The 20828-nt window shown below is 43.5% G+C and overlaps 1 protein-coding gene across 2 annotated transcripts in view; it reads left to right on the top strand.

Moving 5' to 3' along the window:
- Oxsr1 (oxidative stress responsive kinase 1) overlaps positions 1 to 20158 on the top strand; it is a 90535-nt gene extending 70377 nt beyond the window's left edge. Inside the window, exons 12-18 of one of the 2 annotated variants that reach the window (XM_031343059.1) lie at positions 3213 to 3248; positions 10133 to 10279; positions 11374 to 11438; positions 14118 to 14170; positions 16018 to 16086; positions 16931 to 16995; positions 17488 to 20158. In XM_031343059.1, coding sequence (XP_031198919.1) covers positions 3213 to 3248; positions 10133 to 10279; positions 11374 to 11438; positions 14118 to 14170; positions 16018 to 16086; positions 16931 to 16995; positions 17488 to 17562 — 510 coding nt within the window. In that variant the 3' untranslated portion in view covers positions 17563 to 20158. The remainder of the gene's footprint in view (positions 1 to 3212; positions 3249 to 10132; positions 10280 to 11373; positions 11439 to 14117; positions 14171 to 16017; positions 16087 to 16930; positions 16996 to 17487) is intronic. The other variant, XM_031343060.1, reaches the window with a different exon arrangement.
- The last annotated feature ends 670 nt before the right edge of the window (positions 20159 to 20828 follow it).

Here is a 20828-nt window from a genome sequence, read left to right as displayed (position 1 = left end):
GGGGGAGTGCTATAATTTGTATACCCTCTGAAAAGTTCCTAGAATTCCAAATGTCACACAATCACAGAAACTATCTGCAGCTGGCAAAAACAAGCCCCTCCGCTAGCATGAGGCAAATAAATCGTAGTTCTCTGCTGTAGACAGTCTGAAACAGTCCCATGTCACATCCTCATGCCGGATGAAAACATTCCTATGTTTCTGTGGTTTTTTGGTTTTTGTTTTAAAGATTTATTTATTTGTTTTCTGGATATGAACACGCTGCATCTGTCTTTAGACATACCAGAAGAGGGCATCAGTTCTCATTATAGGTGGCTGTGAGCCACCCTGTATAGCTGGGAATTGAACTCAGGATCTCTGGAAGAGCAGTCACTGCTCTTAACCTCTGAGCCATCTCTCCAGCCCTGTTTCTATGTTTTTTTAAAGAAATGAAAATTCCAAAAATCTCACTATAGCTAGACACTGTAACTAGGAGGCCTTGCAACATAATATGCTTTACTTGGAGAGGAATAGTGGCCTTCTTTAGTTGGTATATACTGGATATGTTTTGTGTGTGTGTATGCATGTGTCTCTGTCTGTCTGTCTGTCTGTGTTTGTACATATGTGCTTGTGCTAGAAGTCTTGAGGTTTTTCTTTTGGAGTGGGTAAGTTTAATAATGGGCATGTTTGCTTTGTGGAATCCACTCTCATGGAGTTCTTGGGACCGCTTTGGTTTTTTGTTTTGTTTTTTTTTTGTTTGGTTGGTTTTTTATGTTTTTCAAGACAGGTTTTTTCTGTGTAGCTCTGGCTGTCCTGGAACTCACTCTGTAGACCAGGCTGGCCTCGAACTCAGAAATCCACCTGTCTCTGCCTTCCAAGTGCTGGGATTAAAGGCGTGTGCCACCACTGCCTGGCTTTTTGTTTTGTTTTTTGAGACAATCTCTCTGCAGACCTGACTGTCCTGGAGATCTCTATGAGCATTCTGGCCTTAGACTCCGAGATCCTCCTGCCTCTGCCTCCTTAGTGCTGGGATTAAAGGTGTGTTAAGTTTTTTAAGGCCTTGTCAATGAAAATTGACAAATATATATTAAACCATTAAGTTTAGAAATGTCCTGCAAAAGACACAAGTGGTCACCGTTTGTTTCTCTTCTAATTTTGGGTAGTTCCTGTTCTGTCCTTGAAGATGCCTTAGCTGTCCTTGTCTTGCTCCCAGCCTCTCCAGGCTGCCCCGTCAGGTGGTGCATGGTGCATGCCTTTCTTGTCCCCACATAACTGTCTAATACCAGACATTTATGTCTGTTTCCTCTCTTATTTTATTTTCATGTTGTTATTTGGTTTTTAAAAGATACAACATAGTTACAGATGCCATTTGTAATGTCTCTTTGTTAACACTGACATTCTCCCTGCCTCCCTTTGCTTCGGTGTCTGTTGACACTGGCATTAGGCCGGCTGTCTACCTTATTTATTAGGTACTAGACATGGTGAATTTTGCCCATTGATACCACTAATTGTGTGATTTGTAAGTAGAAGGAGTCAGTTGCCATGTGGGGTAGTGGGCTCCCTTGGCATGTGCTCCTACACGTGCACCACTGCACTTTGGGGCATGTGCTCCTACACGTGCACCACTGCACTTTGGGGCATGTGCTCCTGCACGTGCACCACTGCACTTTGGGGCATGTGCTCCTACACGTGCACCACTGCATGTTGTCCTCATCTCCCTGCTGCCATCCTCACTCCTCCTCCAGCACAGCCTCCCTTCTGCATTCATGTGCACAGACCCCGTCTCTCTCAGCCTGCTTATTTGGCCTGTGTTCCATGCTGTGTGTCCTTCCTCTTTTCTCTCTGTCATCTCTTTCAGCCTAGATTCTTCATATAACAGAAAATATGATTATATAGTTTGTCTGAGTCTTGGTTACTAACTTTATCTGCAGTTTCATTCATCTCTTGAAAATGGAATCCTCGTTGATGGACCTCTTATCAGGTTCCATGTCTTGGCTGTTGTAAGACTTACAGCTTAAACCTCCATGCATGTATACAGTTGTGCCATACTTGGCCATATGATTATTCTTATTTTAGTTTTTGTTTTTATATTTATTTATCTTGAGAATTTTTAAAATCAATTTAACAATTAGTATACAAACTAGTGGGTTCTGCTATGCATTTCTGTTCACACCTGGTTCTTGATGTCTTGTTCGAAGTCATGTTCTTGTTCCATCCCCTTCCTTGTCTCCAGCTCATGTCTTCCTGGTTCTCCTTCCTCCCTTCCAATATCTCCTGTTTTTATGCCACACACATCCCATGATTTTCAACCCCCCTGGGAAAATAGCTTCTTCAACTTTCACGTTCTCTTTCTGGACTCACTGAAATGCAAATATAAATGAAGGTTTAAATCTAGGCAGCACATATGTCTTTGTCTTTTACGCAGTGGCTGCTTTCTATTCAACCTACTAATTTCCAATTTTACTCATGTTCCTGCAAATGCCATGCTTTTGTTTTTCTTTGTGGCTGAATAAAATTCCATTGTATACTTAGCACATTTATTTTATCCAATTTTCTGCTAATGGACATATAGCTGTTGTAGATAGCACAGCAATAAGCATGGATGTGCAAGAACATTTATAATGGGATTTAGAAACTATGTGGCTAACTAGCGTGAAGCCGTGGAGTCCCTCTGTAGCTGATCATGGGTACACAGTATGGTTATGATTAGTGACAGGTCTGCTTAGGAGGGCTGACCTCTGCTTCTGGGAACTCAGACCATCTGGATGCCTCTTACAAAACTTCTTGTTAAATTTTCTTTTTGTTTTGCTGTGTTATATTCTATTCTGTTTGAGATCGGTGCAGGGCTGAGTGGGTAAGGGTGTGTGTCTCACCGTGTAGCCCTGGCTGGACTGGAACTCAGTTTGTAGCCTACGCTGGAGAGATCCACTTGCCTCTGCCTCCTGAGTGCTGGTGTTCCATGCAGGAGACACCATACCTGGCTGTAACTGTTCACTAGTAATACAGAAGTATATTGATATGTTCAGTATTGACTACCTGGACGAAGACTGGGATGATACCACAACAGCTCTCTCTTTTCAGAAAACTTAGATTCAAGTTAGTTTATGGATCAGAATGGAGCAGAGTGACTTACAGCCAGCATTACTTGCAGTTTCTTGGAATTCACTATTTGAAACTGACCACAAGTCGTCTTACCGTCTCAGTTTAACACGCTTCTCTTTCTGTGTCTCTTTCAGTCTCCCCGAGTAAAAGACTCCTTATCAAATTCTGAGGTAAGTAATCGGAAGTTATCAAACTCCTGTTAAAATAGACATTTTATTTTGTTCTTATTGTTAAGCTTGTTCAACCAGTCTGGTTTTGTCTCTGTGTATCTCTGTGTGCATCTCATTAACATTTAAGTTAATGAGGCATTCATTATACCAGCCAGACCTTACTTTGGCTTCCTTGCTTGTGGAGTTGTCTTTAGGTTTGGTTTGCTTGACGTGGAAAGTGACAGGGACCCCACAGTGGGAAGTGATAGGAACCCCCACAGTGGGAAGTGATAGGAACCCACCACAGTGCCTTGTAGGGTGGGCTCTCCTGCTCTGTTGTGTTATATATTCTTCCTTCTGGTAGCACCTTCTCTTTGAGTATGGTATGTGATTCAAAAACTTCTATTTGCTCTTACTGTTTGGACATCGTATGCAGTTTACATGCATTATGACGTACATGATTTATGTACTCAGAATTATCTGTATATCTTAACTGTTGACACTCTCCCACTGCTGTGTGTTCCATTGCTCACTCTCAGTACGCTTGGAATCCCTCTCCTTCCAAGGCCTGACATCATGCTCTGCCACATCAGTCCTTTTGGCCAGTGCAAATTCATCAGGTCTGAGTCTACGTCTCGATGGTAGCATGTAGCATAGTGCTACATGAATGCCTATCCCTGTAATGCCAGCTCTTGGCAGGCAGCAGGATTAAAAGTTCAAGATCCTTCTTGGCTACATAATGAGTTCAAAGTTAGAATTCAAAGTTAGCTTGGAATAAATTGAGACCTTGTTCTTCTCCCTACCCTCTTAAAAGATTGAGAGGCAGAGGCAGGAGGCTCTCATTTGAGGCCAGCCTGGCCTGCAGAGTGAATTCCATGATAGCCAGGGAAACAGAGAGAAACTCTGCCTTGCTAGGATAATCTTTGTGCACTATGTAAAGGTCGTCTTTGCATTATTCAAATGTTGATTTTCTACCAGTAGAGAGCTGAGAATGGACTTTGGTATTGTTATTCCAGTTGCTTAGTACCTGCATCCTATTTTGTAAACACTCTCCTCCTTCACCTTCTCCTTGGCTTAATAACCGGTCTTCTGGGCAGAGATGGAACTGCAGGAAGAATTGAGAGGTGTGGACGCTGTCAGTCAGAGAGGGAGGAAGTCTGACAAGCTGAGACTTTGTGAGAGTTGGTGGAAAATGTGGATTGGTAGAGATGGGCTAGTGAAGTTATACGAGCTGATTCAGAAATGGCCTAAGCTCAGACCTGAGCTATAATAAATAGTAATTGTTTCTATGTCATTATTGGAAGCTAGCAGGTCAAGATGGTTGGTGATACTACTTAAAAAACAAAACAAAAAACTTAACAGAAGTAAGGGTTGCTTTGTGACTCCTCGTTTCTTCACCATGAGCCACATCCCTGCAGCTGGCATGCTGCTCAGGTAGACCTGGACTGCGCAGAAGAAACCCTCTGACTGGTCAGCTAGGAAAATGTGGAAACTGTTAGCTTCTGGTTTAACTTGCCTTGATTAAACAAGAATGTCCTCTACAGGTAGCCTGAGCTTCCTTTAGTCTTCCCACTCTCTCCCTAAAGAGCATCTTCCGTGAATTTTTAATTAAAATAAACTTTTCTTAGAAATTATTATTATTTGTATTTATGTACTTTGGTGTTTTGTCTGCATGTGTGTTTGTCTGTGAGGAAGTTGGATCACTTGAAACTGGAGTTAGAGACAGTTGGAACTGCCATGTGGGTGCTGAGAAGTGAACCCAGGTCTTTTGGAAGAGCAGCCAGTGCTCTTGACCACTGAGGCACTTTTCCAACCCTCCATGTGAATTCTTATCTACCTATATTCTCATGCCATTTACATCATTTTTAATTCACTTGTAATAAAGTTAATATAACATAAAATTCACAGTTACATCATTTCCAGTTTGGTGACATTGAATACATTCATTTCACAGTGCAATGATTGCCATATGTCTGTCCTAAGGACTTTCATCTTTTCAAGCTAACTCTACCCACTGGATTTTCCCACCTCTGACAGCCATCTTATATTTTCAGTTTCTCTAAGCTTGATTATCCTGTGTGCTTCCTATTAGTGCAGTTGCAGTGTTTGGCCTTTTCTCACCGGCTTCTTTTCCCCACACAGTGCCCTTATGGTGCATCCACACTGTAGCAGCTCTGCAAGGCCAAGCAGTTGCAGGGCTTCTGCCTGTTGAGTAATGGCTGGCTGTTCTGACCGCCAGTGTGTATCGCCTGCTCTCAGTTCTCGGAGCCAGGCGTCTAGAAGTGAGATTGCTGAGTTCTGTTTTGAACTTGTTTGGTTTGAGGCAAGGTACTACTCTGTGTACAGTTCAGGGCTTCAAACTCACAGTCCCCCCTGCCCCAGCATCCAAGTACTGGGATTACAAGTGTGTGTCATTGTGCTCAGGCGTTGAGTTTTCTGAAGAACAGCGGGGCTGTCTTCTTAGTGCAGTGCCGTGCCGTGTGGCTTCCTTCCCCACAACAGTAGTCTTTTTTTTTTTTTTAAGATTTATTTATTTATTTTATGTGTATGATTATACTGTAGCTGTACAGATGGCCATGAGCCATCATGTGGCTGCTGGGAATTGAACTCAGGACCGCCCTGCCCACTCCGGTGTACTACACTGTAGTTGTCTTCAGAGACACCAGAAGAGGGCGTCAGATCTCATCACAGATGGTTGTGAGCCACCATGTGGTTGCTGGGATCCGCACTCAGGACCTTCAGAAGAGCAGTCAGTGCTCTTACCCACTGAGCCATCTCACCAACCAACAACAGTATTCTGAGAGTTCAGATTTTCAGATTTACTTTCCCTGACTCCTGCTTTTGTTTTGGTGACAGGATCTCATATTCCAGCCTGGCCTCCATTTTACTATGTAGCCAAGGCTGACCCAGACACTAGGATGTTAGGCCTGTACTCCGATGCTTGGTTTTATGCAGTGATGGGACTCAAACCTAGGACGTTGTGCATGTGAGGCTGGGTTCCAGCTGTAGTCCTTCACGCTTTCTTTGTTTTCTAGAATATCATCATGTGGACATACAGCGTGGAACCTGGCCTTTTGAAATTCTATTAATAGTACATGAACTTATTCAGAACTAATCTTTAACTTCTACTTTTCTGTCAAAATCTAACACAAGTACGAGCTTTTTTACTGTGGGATTAACGAACACAAAAGTTTCATTAAGTTTTATTCTTGGTCTCCTTGTTTTGTTTTTTTAATTCTAAATTTAATTTAAATTTTTATGTATGTATGTGTATAGGGGCACATGGGTGTGGGTGCTCACAGAGGTGTGAGAACCCTCATCAGATCCCTGGGCTGGAATTACTGGCAGTTATTATCTGCCTGATATGGGTGCTGAGAACCAACTCTGGTAAGAGCAATGAGTCCTCCTAGCCACTGAGTCATTTCTCCAGCCACTCTCCTTGTATTTTACTTACACAGTGTTAGAGGAGGAATGAGTGTGTGTGAGAGAGAGAGAGTGAGAGAGAGAGAGAGAGAGTGTGTGTGTGTGTGTGTGTGTGTGTCTGTCTGTCATTTTCTATCAAAAGTAGGACTTTATTATTGCCAATTGACTTTTCTCTTAGTAGTAAAATATTTTCACTTAGATTGATATTTTTCCCAGTAGCTAATTTTAAATATATTTAGCTTACTTTTATAATCAAGATCTGGTTTTCCTCCAGGTTGCCTAATTGAACTGTATTAAACATTTGACGCATACAGTGTCTAGTGTCTGTGTTATCTACAACACTTCCCATCCTCCTCTACCCTTAGACAAGCTCTCACTCTGGACCCCGTGTAGCTTTGTCCTCCTTACCTTCCTGCCTCGGCCTCCTCCTTTAATATGATTGTGTGTCATACTAAGTAAGTATCCAAGAGCAGGACTCCTCGGACAGCCTTGGTGCTCTTTGCTCTTGTCCTTCCTTCCCGGTTGCTCTCCCTCCCCGTCCCCGGCTGGAGCCCTTCCCTGTACTCATCCCCTCCTCCTGTCACCCACTTCCTGCTGTCCCTCTCCTTGTTCACCCAGCCCAGCCATGGTCCTTTCTGGGTTTCTGTGGTTTCTCGGTCTACTGTTTACCTGGGAAGTTCATGGCTTCATTTTTCTTTACAGCTGAGTATTACCCTGTTGTGTAATAAACCACATTGTCTTTGTCCACTCATTTGCTGAAAGACATTTTAAATTGTTCCATTTACTGGCTATAGTGGACAGAGTAGCCATGAACATTGTTGAGCCGGTGTCCTTTGGGCATTTCCAAGAGTGGCCTCGCTGGATTCCTCCTACTGCGATTCTGATTGGGGTGATGAAATGCCAAAGTTGTTTCAATTTACATTTCTTTGGTTACTTAGGATGGTGCATGCCATACATCTTTTTTTTCTTTTTTACTTTTTTATTAGATATTTTCTTTATTTACCATTTGAATGATATCCCCTTTCCCGGTTTCCCTCAGGGAAAAAAAAAACCCTGTTCCTCTCTTCTTCCCCCTTCTTGCCCCCTCTCCCTGCTCACCTCCTGCTTCCTGGCCCTGGTATTCCCCTACCTTCACAGGACCAAGAGCCTCTCCTCCCATTGATGTCCGACTTGGCCATCCTCTGATACATATTGCAGCTGGAGCCATGAGTCCCACCATGTGTACTCTTTGGTGGTTTAGTCCCTGGGAGCTCTGAGGGTACTGGTTAGTTCATATTGTTGTACCTCCTAAGGGGCTGTAAACCCCTTCAGCTTCTTGGGTACTTTTTTGTCTAGCTCCTGCATTTGGGGCCCTATGCTCAGTCCAATGGATGGCTGTGACCCTCTACTTCTGTATTAGTTGGGCACTGGCAGAACCTCTCAGGAGACAGCTATATCAGGCTCCTGTCAGCCAGCACTTGCTGGCATCCACAATAGTATCTGGGCTTGGTGATTGAATATGGGAAGGATTCCCAGGTGGAGCAGACTCTGGATTGTCCTTCTTTCAGTCTCTGCTCCATACTTTGTTTCTACAACTCCTTCCATGGGTATTGTGTTCTCCCTTTTAAAAAGGATCAATGTGTCACACATTTGTCTTCCTTCTTGAGTTTCTTGTGGTTTGTGGATTGTATCTTGGATAATCCAAATGCAAATCAAAACAACCTTGAGATTCTACCTCACTCCAGTCAGAATGGCTAAGATCAAAAACTCAGGTGACAGTAGATGCTAGAGAGGTTGTGGAGAAAGAGGAACACTCCTTCATTGCTGGTGGGATTGCAAGCTGGTACAACCACTCTGAAAATCAGTTTAGCAGTTCCTCAGGAAATTGGTCATAATACTACCTGAGGACCCAGCTATACCACTCCTGGGCATATACCCAGAAGATGCTCCAAAATGTAATAAGGACACATGCTCCACTATGTTCATAGCAGCCATATTTATAATAGCTAGAAGCTGGAAAGAACCTAGGTGTCCCTCAACAAAGGAATGGATACAGAAAATGTGGTACATTTACACAATGGAGTGCTAATCAGCTGTTAAAAACAATGAATTTATGAAATTCTTAGGGAAATGGATGGATCTGGAGAATATCATCCTGAGTGAGGTAACCCAGTTACAAAAGAACACATAGAGTATGCACTCACTGATAAGTACATATTAGCCATACCATACATCTTGAGGTGTTTTTAGGCCATTTTCATTCCTTCTGTTGAGAATTCTGTTTAGATTCCTAGAACACTTTTAAATTGGGTTGTTCTTTTCCTTGATTCTTTTGCCTTTTGGGTTCTTTGTATATTGTGGTTGGTTGGTTTTTTTGTTGTTTTGTTTGTTTGTTTGTTTTTTGGTTTTTCGAGACAGGGTTTCTCAGTGTAGTCTTGGCTGTCCTGGAACTCATTCTGTAGACCAGGCTGGCCTTGAACTCAGATATCCAGCTGCCTCTGCCTCCCAAGTGCTGGGATTAAAGGCGTGCGCCACCATCGCCCGGCTGTCATGGTTGTTAACTGTCAGACAGCTGGGAAGGTCTCCCATTCTGTGAGCCTTTCCGTTTGGTTGAGAGTTTCCCTATCTCTACAGAAACTGTAGTTTTATGAGGTCTCAGTTATCCATCATTGTCATTCATTCCTGAGTAAATGGAGTCCCGCTCACAAAGTCCTTTCCTACACAGAAGTTTTAGTGTTTCAGGTTTCAAATTAAGGACTTGATCAAATTTTTGTACTGGCTTATAGATATGGGTCTAATTTCACTCTTCTGCACGTGAGAATCAGGGTTCCCATTTGTTGAAGATACTGTCTTGTCTTCTGTGTTTCCGTTCTCTTTTCCATTTACAGTTTTAGATGCCAAAATTCATGGGTGTGGTGGCTCCTTGGTTGGCCTCCTGTGAGGCTCTGACAGCAGCGTGACCTATAGATGCATGCTGGGTGGGAGCATCTGGAGAGGAGCTGACAGAGCAAGAAGAGATTCTGAGCTGTCTCTTAGAATAGCCCACTCTCACAGAGCACTAAGCTACTCTCCCTGTCCCGAGGCCGGGGAGTGACAACCCACTCACCTCCCACCAGGTTCATCTTTCATAGGTTACACCTTAAAATATTGCTAGACAGGTGTGATGGCACACATCTGTACTCCCCACACTTGGGAAGCTGAGTGGAGATTTTGAGTGAGACTAGCCTTGACTACCTAGCAAGTTCCAGACCAGCCTGTTTAATGAAACAACAGAACACTCCCCTCTATAAAAATCAAAACCAAAAAGATTTTAGAATCCTTAGAGATATTGAATAGTATGTAGTACAGAAGTGCAGCGACATAGTGATAGTTCAGAGTTAAGACAGCTTACTGTGATCCCCGTGAGTATCACTCAGCACAGAAGTCTGACCTTTGCCCTGTGTGCCCACTGAGATGGTCCAGAACTCTCTACTCACTCTGCACACTGCATGTTTTTACCACAGCTCTTCTCGGCAGCTGAGCCCATGGGGACTTTGCTTCAAGTTCCAGATCAGAGTTCTGCGCATCTACCTCAGCCAGCTGGCCAGATGCCTACACAGCCTCCTCAAGTCTCTCTCCTGCCCCCTGCAGAGCCAGCAAAACCAGCACAGGTGAGTGGCGACTGTTTTCTTGGCCCTTCGCCTGTGGGCAGATGATAAAACAGTAGTAATGCATGTTGATACTTTGGTTTGGAACAAGTGAGAAATTCTGTCCTGATAATGTTACAGGCACAAATAAAGAGCTTTATAAGGATCACATGGGTTTTTAAGCAACAAAATAAGTCAGTTATGAAAATATACCAAGTACAAAAAATTGGGTAGCATATTGTCAGTTCATTAGATCCTTGTGAAGTTTAAGGAAACCAAGTACGATTAGAGGGGTTTCCTTTGAGCCCGGAGAGCTGTCAGTCTCTTCTTCTTTCACTTGCACTCACTAATGCTGCTGCTTCAGGCTCTCTCTTACCAAATTTATTCTGTTGAAGATACTTGTCTATTTTGTGAGAATTGACTTTGTTAAACCAGGCAGTATTTACTTAAGCACACACAGTTGTCATTAGATTGTAGTGTGGTGACAGTGTCAGGTAGTAATGGCTTCTGTGAGTCACTTTGATTCCATCTGAGACTCTGTATCGTGTGATAGTATGCCATTTGGCTGAGGAAGAGTTTCAGTATCAGCTCATTTTTTAATTATTAGAAATTCTAGGTGAGAAGAAATGGCAGTTCTGAAGTTTCCTTTTGTTCTTTAATATGTCTTCACCTTGTGTTCCGTCCCGGAGATCACTATTCGAGTACTTCTACTTAGTCACATGGCTGATGTCCCTTCCTTCGTCTGTCACACGGGAGAAATACAGGTGTCTTAGAAACATTGACAGAAAGCTTGGAATTATGTTAGACAGATAGAGTGTATGTCCTCCAGCAAGCAAAGCTTTCCAGTTTTCAGAAAGATTTAAACAGACCTGGAAGCCTGGGTCTAATGAAGGCAGCTTCTTTAGGCCGTCCTTGGAAACTCACTCTCTGATTTCACCTGACTTAGCCAATAGCTGCCTGTTGTTCCTGTGGAGGTGGCCCTCCCACCTCAGGGGCTGTCTTGGGGGCTACTAAGACTTGGGCTGGGGAGGATGGGAACTCCTGCCTAGTGTCTTTATGAGATGGCCATTGTCCTTGCTTCCTGTTCCTGACAGGGACTTTATATCAATGCATTTCAGGCTCAGTCTTCAGGAGAACAGTCCCAGGAGACCAAGATCCCTATCAGTCTAGTGCTGAGATTAAGGTAAGTGGGTACTCCATGGATGCTGTCATAGTTGGGCCTTAGAGTGTGCTCCTGGTTAGCATTGTGTGTGTTTCCAACATGGATTCCTGCTTGTTTGCGAATCCAGCTCGTAACAGGCTCTGTGACTGCTGTGCACACCTGCTCAGTAGGGAGCAGCATGTGCATTTGCAGTGTGGCTGCCTGGGTTGTAATGGAGAATGCTGGGGCAGTGGCAACGTTGGCTGTTCCTCTGAGGAGGAGTCTGACGGTGGGGCTTCTGGGCATATGAACTCAGGACAGGCACTTTGTGGTTTCACAGCCATTGAACACATTTGCAGCTCCTGTGCTTTACCACCTGTGCTGTCAACTGGTTCATGGTGGGATGCACAGGAAGGCCTGGGGGGGCTGCTCAGGACACAGCGTCCTTGGTGTCAGATCTGTGCTTCAGCCTTAGCCCTACTAATGAGAGTTGGGATCAAGATTCTCTAGTTTTCTTTATAAAATAAACTTGGGTGTTATATTGTTTCTTTGTAGTCATAAATGAATATTAAAAAAAAATAGCTCAAAGACAGGTTAGGCCTTCTTTCAAAGTTTACCATTGAAGCACCATGTAGTAGAATACCACACAGGGATTCCAGGCTATCCTCTCTGTAAAGTTATAGGTAGAAGCCACAGAGCTGTTTAAAATGGTTTCTACTGGGAACAGTGAAATTATATCACAAACGTTGAAAAGCAGATGTGGTTACTTTCTTTCTATAGGTGGTGCTCAGTTGTAGATGAACAGGTTGCCTCGGTGCCTTACCTATCACACTGTACAGGGAGCATGCACGTCTCTCCAGAGAAATCTGTGTTGAGGCTTGCCACAGTAGACATGTGCCTCAGGAGAGTGTGGTGGACACTGTGTGTGATGAAGCCTCTGTTATCTTGAGAGGGATTTTTTTGTCTATTTTCTTGTTGTTTATTTTAATCTGGCTTTTTTGTTTGTTTGTTTATGGTGTTTTTGAGACAGACTCACTGCATAGCCATGGCTGTCCTGGAACTTACTGTGTAGATAATGCAGGCCTCAATCTTACAGAGAGCTACCTGCTTTGCCTCCAGAGTGCTGGGTGAAGGTGTACAAGACTGTGCCAGGCAGGGTGATTGTTTAAGGATCACTTTTCACAGTTTATGGAAATAGTAAGAAGTTGGGTTCTTATTCCCCCTTATGAAGACTAAGTGAACAGAGATGATAAACACCTCAAGTCCAGTTTGCCATATTGCTATTTGTAATTGGAGTGCCAGTTAAACCACACAGTTTGAGTGAGAAGTCCTCAAGCATACTATTTGTAAAATAAACCTGACCTTTTACCTTGTTTAGGTAAATGGATTGAATCCATAGTGATTTGTCATGTGTGCTGTTAGATATTATGTTCTGATTTTTCTACCTTAACTAGAACTTCAGGCTACCTAGATAGTCTCAACACATTGAGTGTTGATCATAGCTATACCTTACCAATCATACTGCTACCGGTATGGGTCTAATTCCTTTTCCTGCCTTCTTTGCCTGTTCACATAAGTCCCATTTAGAAGCTATCTTGGGGGCTGAAGAAATGGTTCAGTGATTAAGAACACTGGCTGCTCTTACAGAGGACCAGGGTTTGGTTCTCAGCATCCACATAAGAACTATCTGTAACTCCAGGCTCAGGTTATTTGACACCTTCTTCTGGGCTCTGAGGCACCAGGCCATGTACATGGTGCACAGACTCACAAGCAGCAGAATGCTCCTCACATAGAACAGACAAAAACCTTCCTCTAAAGCTTTCTTCTTCATCCCAGTCTCACGTGTTCTCTATACTGTTGTAGGATTTGAAGGAATAATGTGTACTTAGTTCTGTGAGTGTGTGGGAGTGGACAAGTGGGAGTGGGAATACAGATGACAGTGTCCTCCAGCATTCGAATCTCCCCCGTGCCCTGTGTACAGGCTTTCCTTCTAGTTTTATATGATCGTATGTTCCCCTTCATTTTTGTTGCCAAAACAGAATATGAAAGATTGAGTAATTTATAAGTCTCTATTGAGATTAGGCAGGTGTGGTGGCTCACAGGAGGCCGAGGCAGGAGAATTTGTGAGAGTAAGATCTTGTTAACAACAACAAGCAAGTAGTCCAGAGTGGTAGGGTCTGTGAGCCTTCATGCTGCTCTGTCTTGTGCCCCAAAAGACAAAGAGTGCACAAGGAAGCAAGAAGAGTTCACCTGTGGCAGACAGACCTGCTCACTGCGCTAGCATCTCAGCAGCCTCTCAGTACTGCACCGAGGACTGGCTTTCTAACAGTCAGTTTACAGGTCTCAGTCGGATCATAGTGTTATCTTAGTGGGATTAAGGGTGGGAATGGGCTTGAGTATCCTCAAATTAGAGATCCTTTGATCAGTAGGAGGGTAATAAATTCAAAGCCATATAAGATAAATTGATGACAATGCCAAAAGTGCTAGCTAAGAGCCCTGTAGAATGAGCATATTAGGACAAAGTATATGATCTGTGAGAACAGAATAATCTTTCTGTATATGTATATACATTCACATAAATACCTGTTACATCCATATATACATGCATATGTAGACATACACATATATACTTATGTACATATACACATACACATGCATATATATTGGCAGGCTGTAAGCATAAATTCAGAAATTCTTATTTTCCTTATTCTGTTTTAATAGGAATTCCAAAAAAGAACTAAATGATATTCGATTTGAATTTACTCCTGGGAGAGGTAAGTATTACAAATATGACTGAAAACAATACTAATTTGCTGCTTAGGTAGGTATGAAGTTTTTGTTATTTAGATAAAGTTTGCTTTTAAAGGATGGTGAAACTTCCTGGCTTAGGTTTTGGGAAATATACATGAAGAAAAACTGCAGTGGACTTACTAGTAGTTTCATTTGGAGATCTGACTGTAATAAGATGTATAGTAATGGATACAAGCCTCCTAGTAAATGGCACTATCAGGCAGGCATTTCCCTAAACAATATCCCGTTCAGTTCTTAAGACAGCTATCTAAGGAACAATGATTTCCATTTGACAGAGGATGAATTCCAGGTTAGAGGAACGCAGAGCAACCAGTTGAAAATCTAGAAGGAGGCACTGAAGTCAGGTTCCTCCAGAGTCCATAGTCCTTGCTCTTATCCTTGCACATGCTTCTCGCTGATAAACACGCAAGAGACAGGGCTCCTGGCTTCCTTTCTTCATGTGGAAGCTGAACCTTGTCACAATACTGTTTCTAATTGTGAACTTCAACCTGGAACAAGATTTCATTTTTCTTGTCTTTGCTAACTCATGGTTAGGAATGACCAGCAAATGTCTGTTCCGAGATTCCACAGTCAATTTCCAGTGTGCAGATATACAGAACGTATGTGTTTTACTTTTTAGGTATGTTTTTAGAAGTTTTAATTGCTAGGCATCTTTATGAATGTGTACATACCACCTGTTTTAGTTAGGGTTTTCCTACTGTGAACAGACACCATGACCAAGGCAACTCCTATAAGAACAACATTTAATTGGGATTGGCTTACAGGTTCAGAGGTTCAGTCATTATCAAGGCAGGAGGAGCTGAGAATTCTACATCTTCATCTGAAGGTTGATTGGCTCCCAGGAGATTAGGAGGAGGGTCTCATTGCCCACCCCTACAGTGACACACTTCCTTAAACAAGGCCACACCCATTCCACTAAGGCCACACCTCCTAATAGTGCCACTCCTTGGGCCAAGCATATTCAAACCACCATACCACCTCTCATTGGTTCTCGTTCGTGTTCCTTCTAGAGGCTCCTGCACCTATTCAATTAAAGATGAAATTAGTTGGTTGGTTTGCTTATTTAAGGCAGAGGCTCACTGTGTAGTGTTAACTGGCCTTAAACCCATAGAGATCTGCTTCCCTCTGCCTCCAGGGTGCTGAAATTAAAGGTAAAATTAGATTGAGATTGTTTGTTTCATCTATTTGCTTTCTGTTGTATCGATTGCTTACATTGCATCACCTAGGATGAGTAGGTAAGACAATAAACTGCCACCATAATGATAAAAAATAACTTCCATGATTCTCAGGAAAGATTGTAAGGTGTTTTCTCAAGTTTTGGATTTGAGAAATTTACTCCAGTTCACTGAATTTTATGTCTAAGCTCAGAGAGCTCAAGTTCAGAGTTCTTACTAGTCTTTGTAGAACATAGAGTGAGCAGGACAGAGATTGAGTCCTAGAAAAACCAAAGTATAAACAGGCTACAGTTGCTAATACTGATGGGAAGTGTCAGGCATGCCAAAGTGCTTCGTTGAAACACTAGCGAGTGGATTTGTCTCCACTTGTAGGGCGCTCGCTCCTCTGATGTGCTAGTGATCTGTGCACCGCACAGGTCAGCGATTGTCTTCGCGGCGAGCCATGCAGTTCACAGAGACTCTGCTCCCTAGCCAGACCTGTAAGAGTGCTTCCCCTGAGAGTCAGGGCAGCCCAAGCCTTCCTGATTCCGCAGACTGAGAAGTTAGCTTGGCTCTGGCGTGTTCTCCCTGTGCTGCCGTGACATTACAGTGACGTGTACACAGCGAACACTGCACTGTGTTCTTTGTCCTTACAGATACAGCAGAGGGTGTTTCTCAGGAGCTCATTTCTGCTGGCCTGGTGGATGGAAGGGATTTAGTAATAGGTAAGCATATTATTTTCTGCTCTTGTCCCTTATACCATGTTGTATATGTGGTACCAAGAAATCCTGCTTCTAGTGAACAGGTCTGGTGCTTCTTGAAGTAGTCTTGGCTTCATTAAAATTATAATATCGATAGTTCTGAGCAAACCACCAAAAACCCGTCCTACCTCAGACCCTTAATGGACTATCTCTAGGACAGTAGAGGAAATAACAGGAGAAGTAGTCAGGTAATGGCTCTGTTGTCTCTGATCCATCAGCCTGACTGATCTGTGTAGACATGGAAATGAGCAGGGTGGAGATTGAGTCCTAGGAAAACCAAAATGAAAGCAGGCATCGTCCGGTGTCCAGCACGTGCTCAGCTTTGTGGGCCGTGGATGGCCTGCATCTTCTTGTTTTCTGGGGACAGAGTCTTGTTCCATAGCTCAGGCAGGCCTGGAACTTACTACTTATCTCCTGCCTCAGTTCCCTGACTCCACCCCAGCGCTAAAAATTTATAGCGGTACATCTCACACTTGGGTTTGTAGTCTGTCATTTGAAAAAGATTCTTATTTATAGAACAAGAGCAGATCCCAGGCTGTACTTGGTTGCCTCGTAATCACAGCCTTACTTTTTTACTCCACTGTCTCTTTAGGGTAGTCAAGATATTTTACAGAGTTAATTTATCAGTGGCTCAGGATTTACTTATTCAGTCTGGAAATCAGTGATAGCTTTGATTTGGAAAATGACTGGCCCCTTTTTTCCATTTTGATTGTCCATCGAAGATTCTTAAGTACCATTTTAGGATTTTAAAATATTGTTGAGAATGTATTTATGTAGCTGCTCATTAATTTTCTTTGTATGATTACAGTGGCAGCTAATTTGCAGAAAATTGTGGAAGAACCTCAGTCAAATCGATCTGTCACTTTCAAACTGGTATTCACCCCCTTACTCCTCTGCAGACCAGCTGTTCCATTCCCTAAATGCTGAGACTATAGAGTATGCTGAGTCAGCAGGGCAGTGGCACACACCTTTAATCCTAGCACTTGGGAAGCAGAGGCAGGCGGATTGCTGAGTTTGAGGCCAGTGGAGGCTACACGGAGATAAGCCCTATCTTGAAAAAACAAAGGAGACTCGCTGAGTTGTGTTCATCCACTCTGCCCACGCCCTGGCTGCACTCTCAGTCTGCGTGTCCTCACTTCTCTCCCTCCCAGAGGCTACAACCCTAGCTCTTCTCAAGGATTATAAAGCTATTATTTGACATAGTTATACATCAGCCCCGTCATTTCTAGAAGAAACACAGTGGCGTATTTATATCTCAGGGACCTTTCACCTACTACCTTCCCTCCTGCGGCCCCTTATCTGATTTTTTGCTGCCTGAAATTTTGTTTATAAATTGCCACAGCTTGTCATTTGTTTGGTTCGTAGGCATCTGGTGTTGAAGGCTCGGATCTTCCTGATGATGGCAAACTGATAGGATTTGCCCAGCTCAGCATCAGCTAAGCCACGGTCCTGGAAGAGCCAGCCTAGGAGACGCCACACGCACGTCTGTTGCTTCTGTTGGCCTGAACCTACAACTGCCAAAGAACCCAGCAACGAACCTCCCGGCTTGGAGCTTTAGTTTTTTCCTTTATGTTTTTCTTGCTGCCCTCCTCCCTGCCCCCCTTTTCTTACAAGGAAAGAAAAGTTGGATCACCAGTGGCCAGCATCCACTCAGAGAGTTCCGTTGATAGACACGCTGCTCATGTCCCCTGTCCTCCATCTGAGAAGCAGAAGCGGCCAGTGTGCCTCAAGGCCCAGCACGGAAGTCTCTCAACTCACTCTTGCCTTACCACAGTGATGGCCCAGGGGACAGAGCAGCTGCATCGGGCAGCCTCAGCTTGCCTGCTCTCCCACACCTGCTGGGACATGAGCTTCTTGGGACATCTCTTTAACACTCAAGTAGCAATTAAAAATTGATTGTTCAGCTGGAGCCCAGAGAATTTAATTACAGTTTTTTTTCTTTGTACCTGATGTGAATTCTAGCAACCTTTGTTAGGAAAAAGCACAGCCTCGAATGGAGGCAGCCTGGACTCTCGTCTGTCCTCTTCATGGTGTCTCTTTGGTGTTTTGCTGAGCTGTTCTCAGGCACCCCCTTCACTGCTCCCTCCAGAAAGGGTTGCTAGCCTTAACTTCAGCTGGTGCGAAACTTCTGACTGTGGTCAGACTTCAGCCATCTGCTCCTGCAGAGTGCGACTTTAGATTGATTGTGCAGAAAACATCAAGCAGTGGCTTATAAATCTTATCTTGCCAGAGGTAGGTTTTGGACAAGAAATAGAACTTTGTAAATCATATCATTGGGAAAGTATTTTCAATATTTAAAAAAGTTAAACTGAAGAAAAACTGATCTTTGATCCTCCTGTGAAGATGGATTTGCCTGGCCTCTAAGTCATGTGGAAATGGTGTACACGGCTGAGATTTTTACAGCAATAAAGGAGACACCCTAGGCTAGAGGCCTGCCTTCTGCTCCTCTCTTGCACTGACTCCATGGAGGGGGTCTTCATTCGCTATCCTTACCCAAGACGGAACATGAAGCCACACGTGCCGTGATCTTTAGGTTTATGAGTAGACAGTGGTAATTTGATTTTCTACAGAAATTATGTAACTTATTCTTTAGGTTTAAAAAGAGCACTCAATGCAATATGGGACTAATCAGTGAGGCTGATTTTTCCCCCCTACTGTTAAATAGCATTTGTCTAATTGCTAATAAGCCTGCCAAGTTACCAAATTTTATATAAGAATGGAATAAGTCAGTCTGGCCTTAAAGAGACACACAAAGATGGGCTGTGGGCCCCTAGAAAGGGACTAGTTAGTTGCCTTTTATAGAATTCCTTGCACCTCCATTGCTGGTTTGATGAACAAGATTAGGTACCCAAGAATGTTCCCACCTCACCCAGATCAAACATAGCACTGCTCTGTGAGCAGCTCTGTTGACTTTTCTCTTGGAACACAGCTCCAAGTTTTCTCCATCTCTGACTTTTGCCACCTCATGTTTCATTCATGTTGAGCCTGGAGTTTGAGTCATGGGATTTTATACCGTTGAGTGCAGAGGCATGTTGGGAAAGGTGTTGGAGAGGAAGAGAAGATGGATTTGAGAGGTGAGTTGAGAATAGAGAGTCCAAGGTCCCAGCAAGCTGGGAAAAGCTAGGAGGGAGAAAAAAGATTGGCCAGCTAGTTGGAAAACCATTTAGTTTTTCTTCTTTCCCTTACTTGTTAGAGGTAGGGTTATGAGAAAGCAAAGACGGGGAGGTTGGATTAAGGTGTGGGAAGCAGGCAGTGTTGCCTTTGCAAGAGACTCGTGGCTTGCCGTAGAGTCCAGGTTGGTTTCAGCAGCTTGACTTAATGCACTTAAGGGCTCAGGAAGGAGCCCTTTCTGGCTTTTGACTTGTGATGGTCCAGTGCCAGGCTGGAGGTAAGCAGCAGCCCATCTCCTAGTCATATTCTCTAGACTGTCACCACCTTTGCCCTGCTGTGGGGGACAGACATGACAGTCGAAGTATCCCGGGACTCTTTTTCTGCTCATTGTTTGCTTTTTTAGCAACTAGGAGGTTGACACTAAGACCCAGGGCAATGTTACTTCTTCGTGATGTGTGGTGACTTCCCTCTGCTGGCTTATGCAGTGATGGTGAGAGAACCAGTCAATGGACTCTGCTGAGGTGGGACAGCTCGGAACCAGGCAGCCAGAGCAATGCTTCAGGGGCTACTCTGTCATATCTTCAAGATACCCTTGTCCCTGGAGTAGGGACTAACTATAGCACAAGGTACTATGTGCCAATATAGCCAAGATACTATGTGAAACGGTCTCTCTAAATGATTAAAGGAATCACTTGGGCTGGTTCTTGTTTTTTGTTTTTTCCCTCTGTTTTCAACCAAATCCTAAGCCAGCTGAGACTGCTAAGTAATGTGAAGGCTAGAGCAAGGATGTACAGTAATGTCAGTCACTCCCTAGAACGTCTGCTGGGTGGTAGATGTAAAATACTACCTTCTCCCTCTTCTCTTGACTTGTATTTTATTGCATGTTTTTTTCATTTTTAATCAATAAAAAGCAAATTGTCCTTAATGATGTATGAATGCTTTTTTTTTTCCTTTTGATGGTGGTGGCTGGGAAGAGCTCTGAGTAGGACATGACATCACTCCTTTTAGTTTGCATGTGGCTAGAGTGAAGCCAAGGTGCATAGAAACAGGTGAGCACGCTGACATCCACATTTTTGGTAGAATAGCTTAAAACTGTTGTGCTCCAGTTGGGGAAACACATGCCCCAAATAGGAAGAAGGGAGACTCCCCAAGAAAACGACATGATAGGCAGCGAGCCATCTACATTATATCTTCATTTTTTTCCTGAATCTTTGATTCCGCTTATGGTTTTAGACAGACTGTAGCCATTGGAATTCCTGTCAGAAAGCCTAGAGCAATACTGAGCTACTACCCATGGGGTTTGGATACCTGAATGTTATGGCTTTGTGGGAGATTCTAAGCTCCTTAGCATCTTGTCAACCACCTGCTCTGGCTAACTTTCTGATCATAATCTTTCCTAACAGAAGTAGCCAACATCTGTGACAAGACTGCTGCACAGAGTACAGAGCTTTGGAACTTGAGTTGAGAGGACTATATAGCTCCGAACTGATGCAAGCTTGCTTCCTTCCTTCCTTTCTTCCTCCCTCCCTCCCTCCTTTCTTTCTTTCTTTCTTTCTTTCTTTCTTTCTTTCTTTCTTTCTTTCTTTCTTTCTTTC

Source organism: Mastomys coucha, unplaced genomic scaffold (assembly GCF_008632895.1).
Source record: "Mastomys coucha isolate ucsf_1 unplaced genomic scaffold, UCSF_Mcou_1 pScaffold23, whole genome shotgun sequence".
In the NCBI taxonomy this organism is placed as follows: domain Eukaryota; kingdom Metazoa; phylum Chordata; class Mammalia; order Rodentia; family Muridae; genus Mastomys; species Mastomys coucha.
Note: the sequence above shows the minus strand (reverse complement) of the source record. Positions and strands in the feature narration are given on the sequence as shown.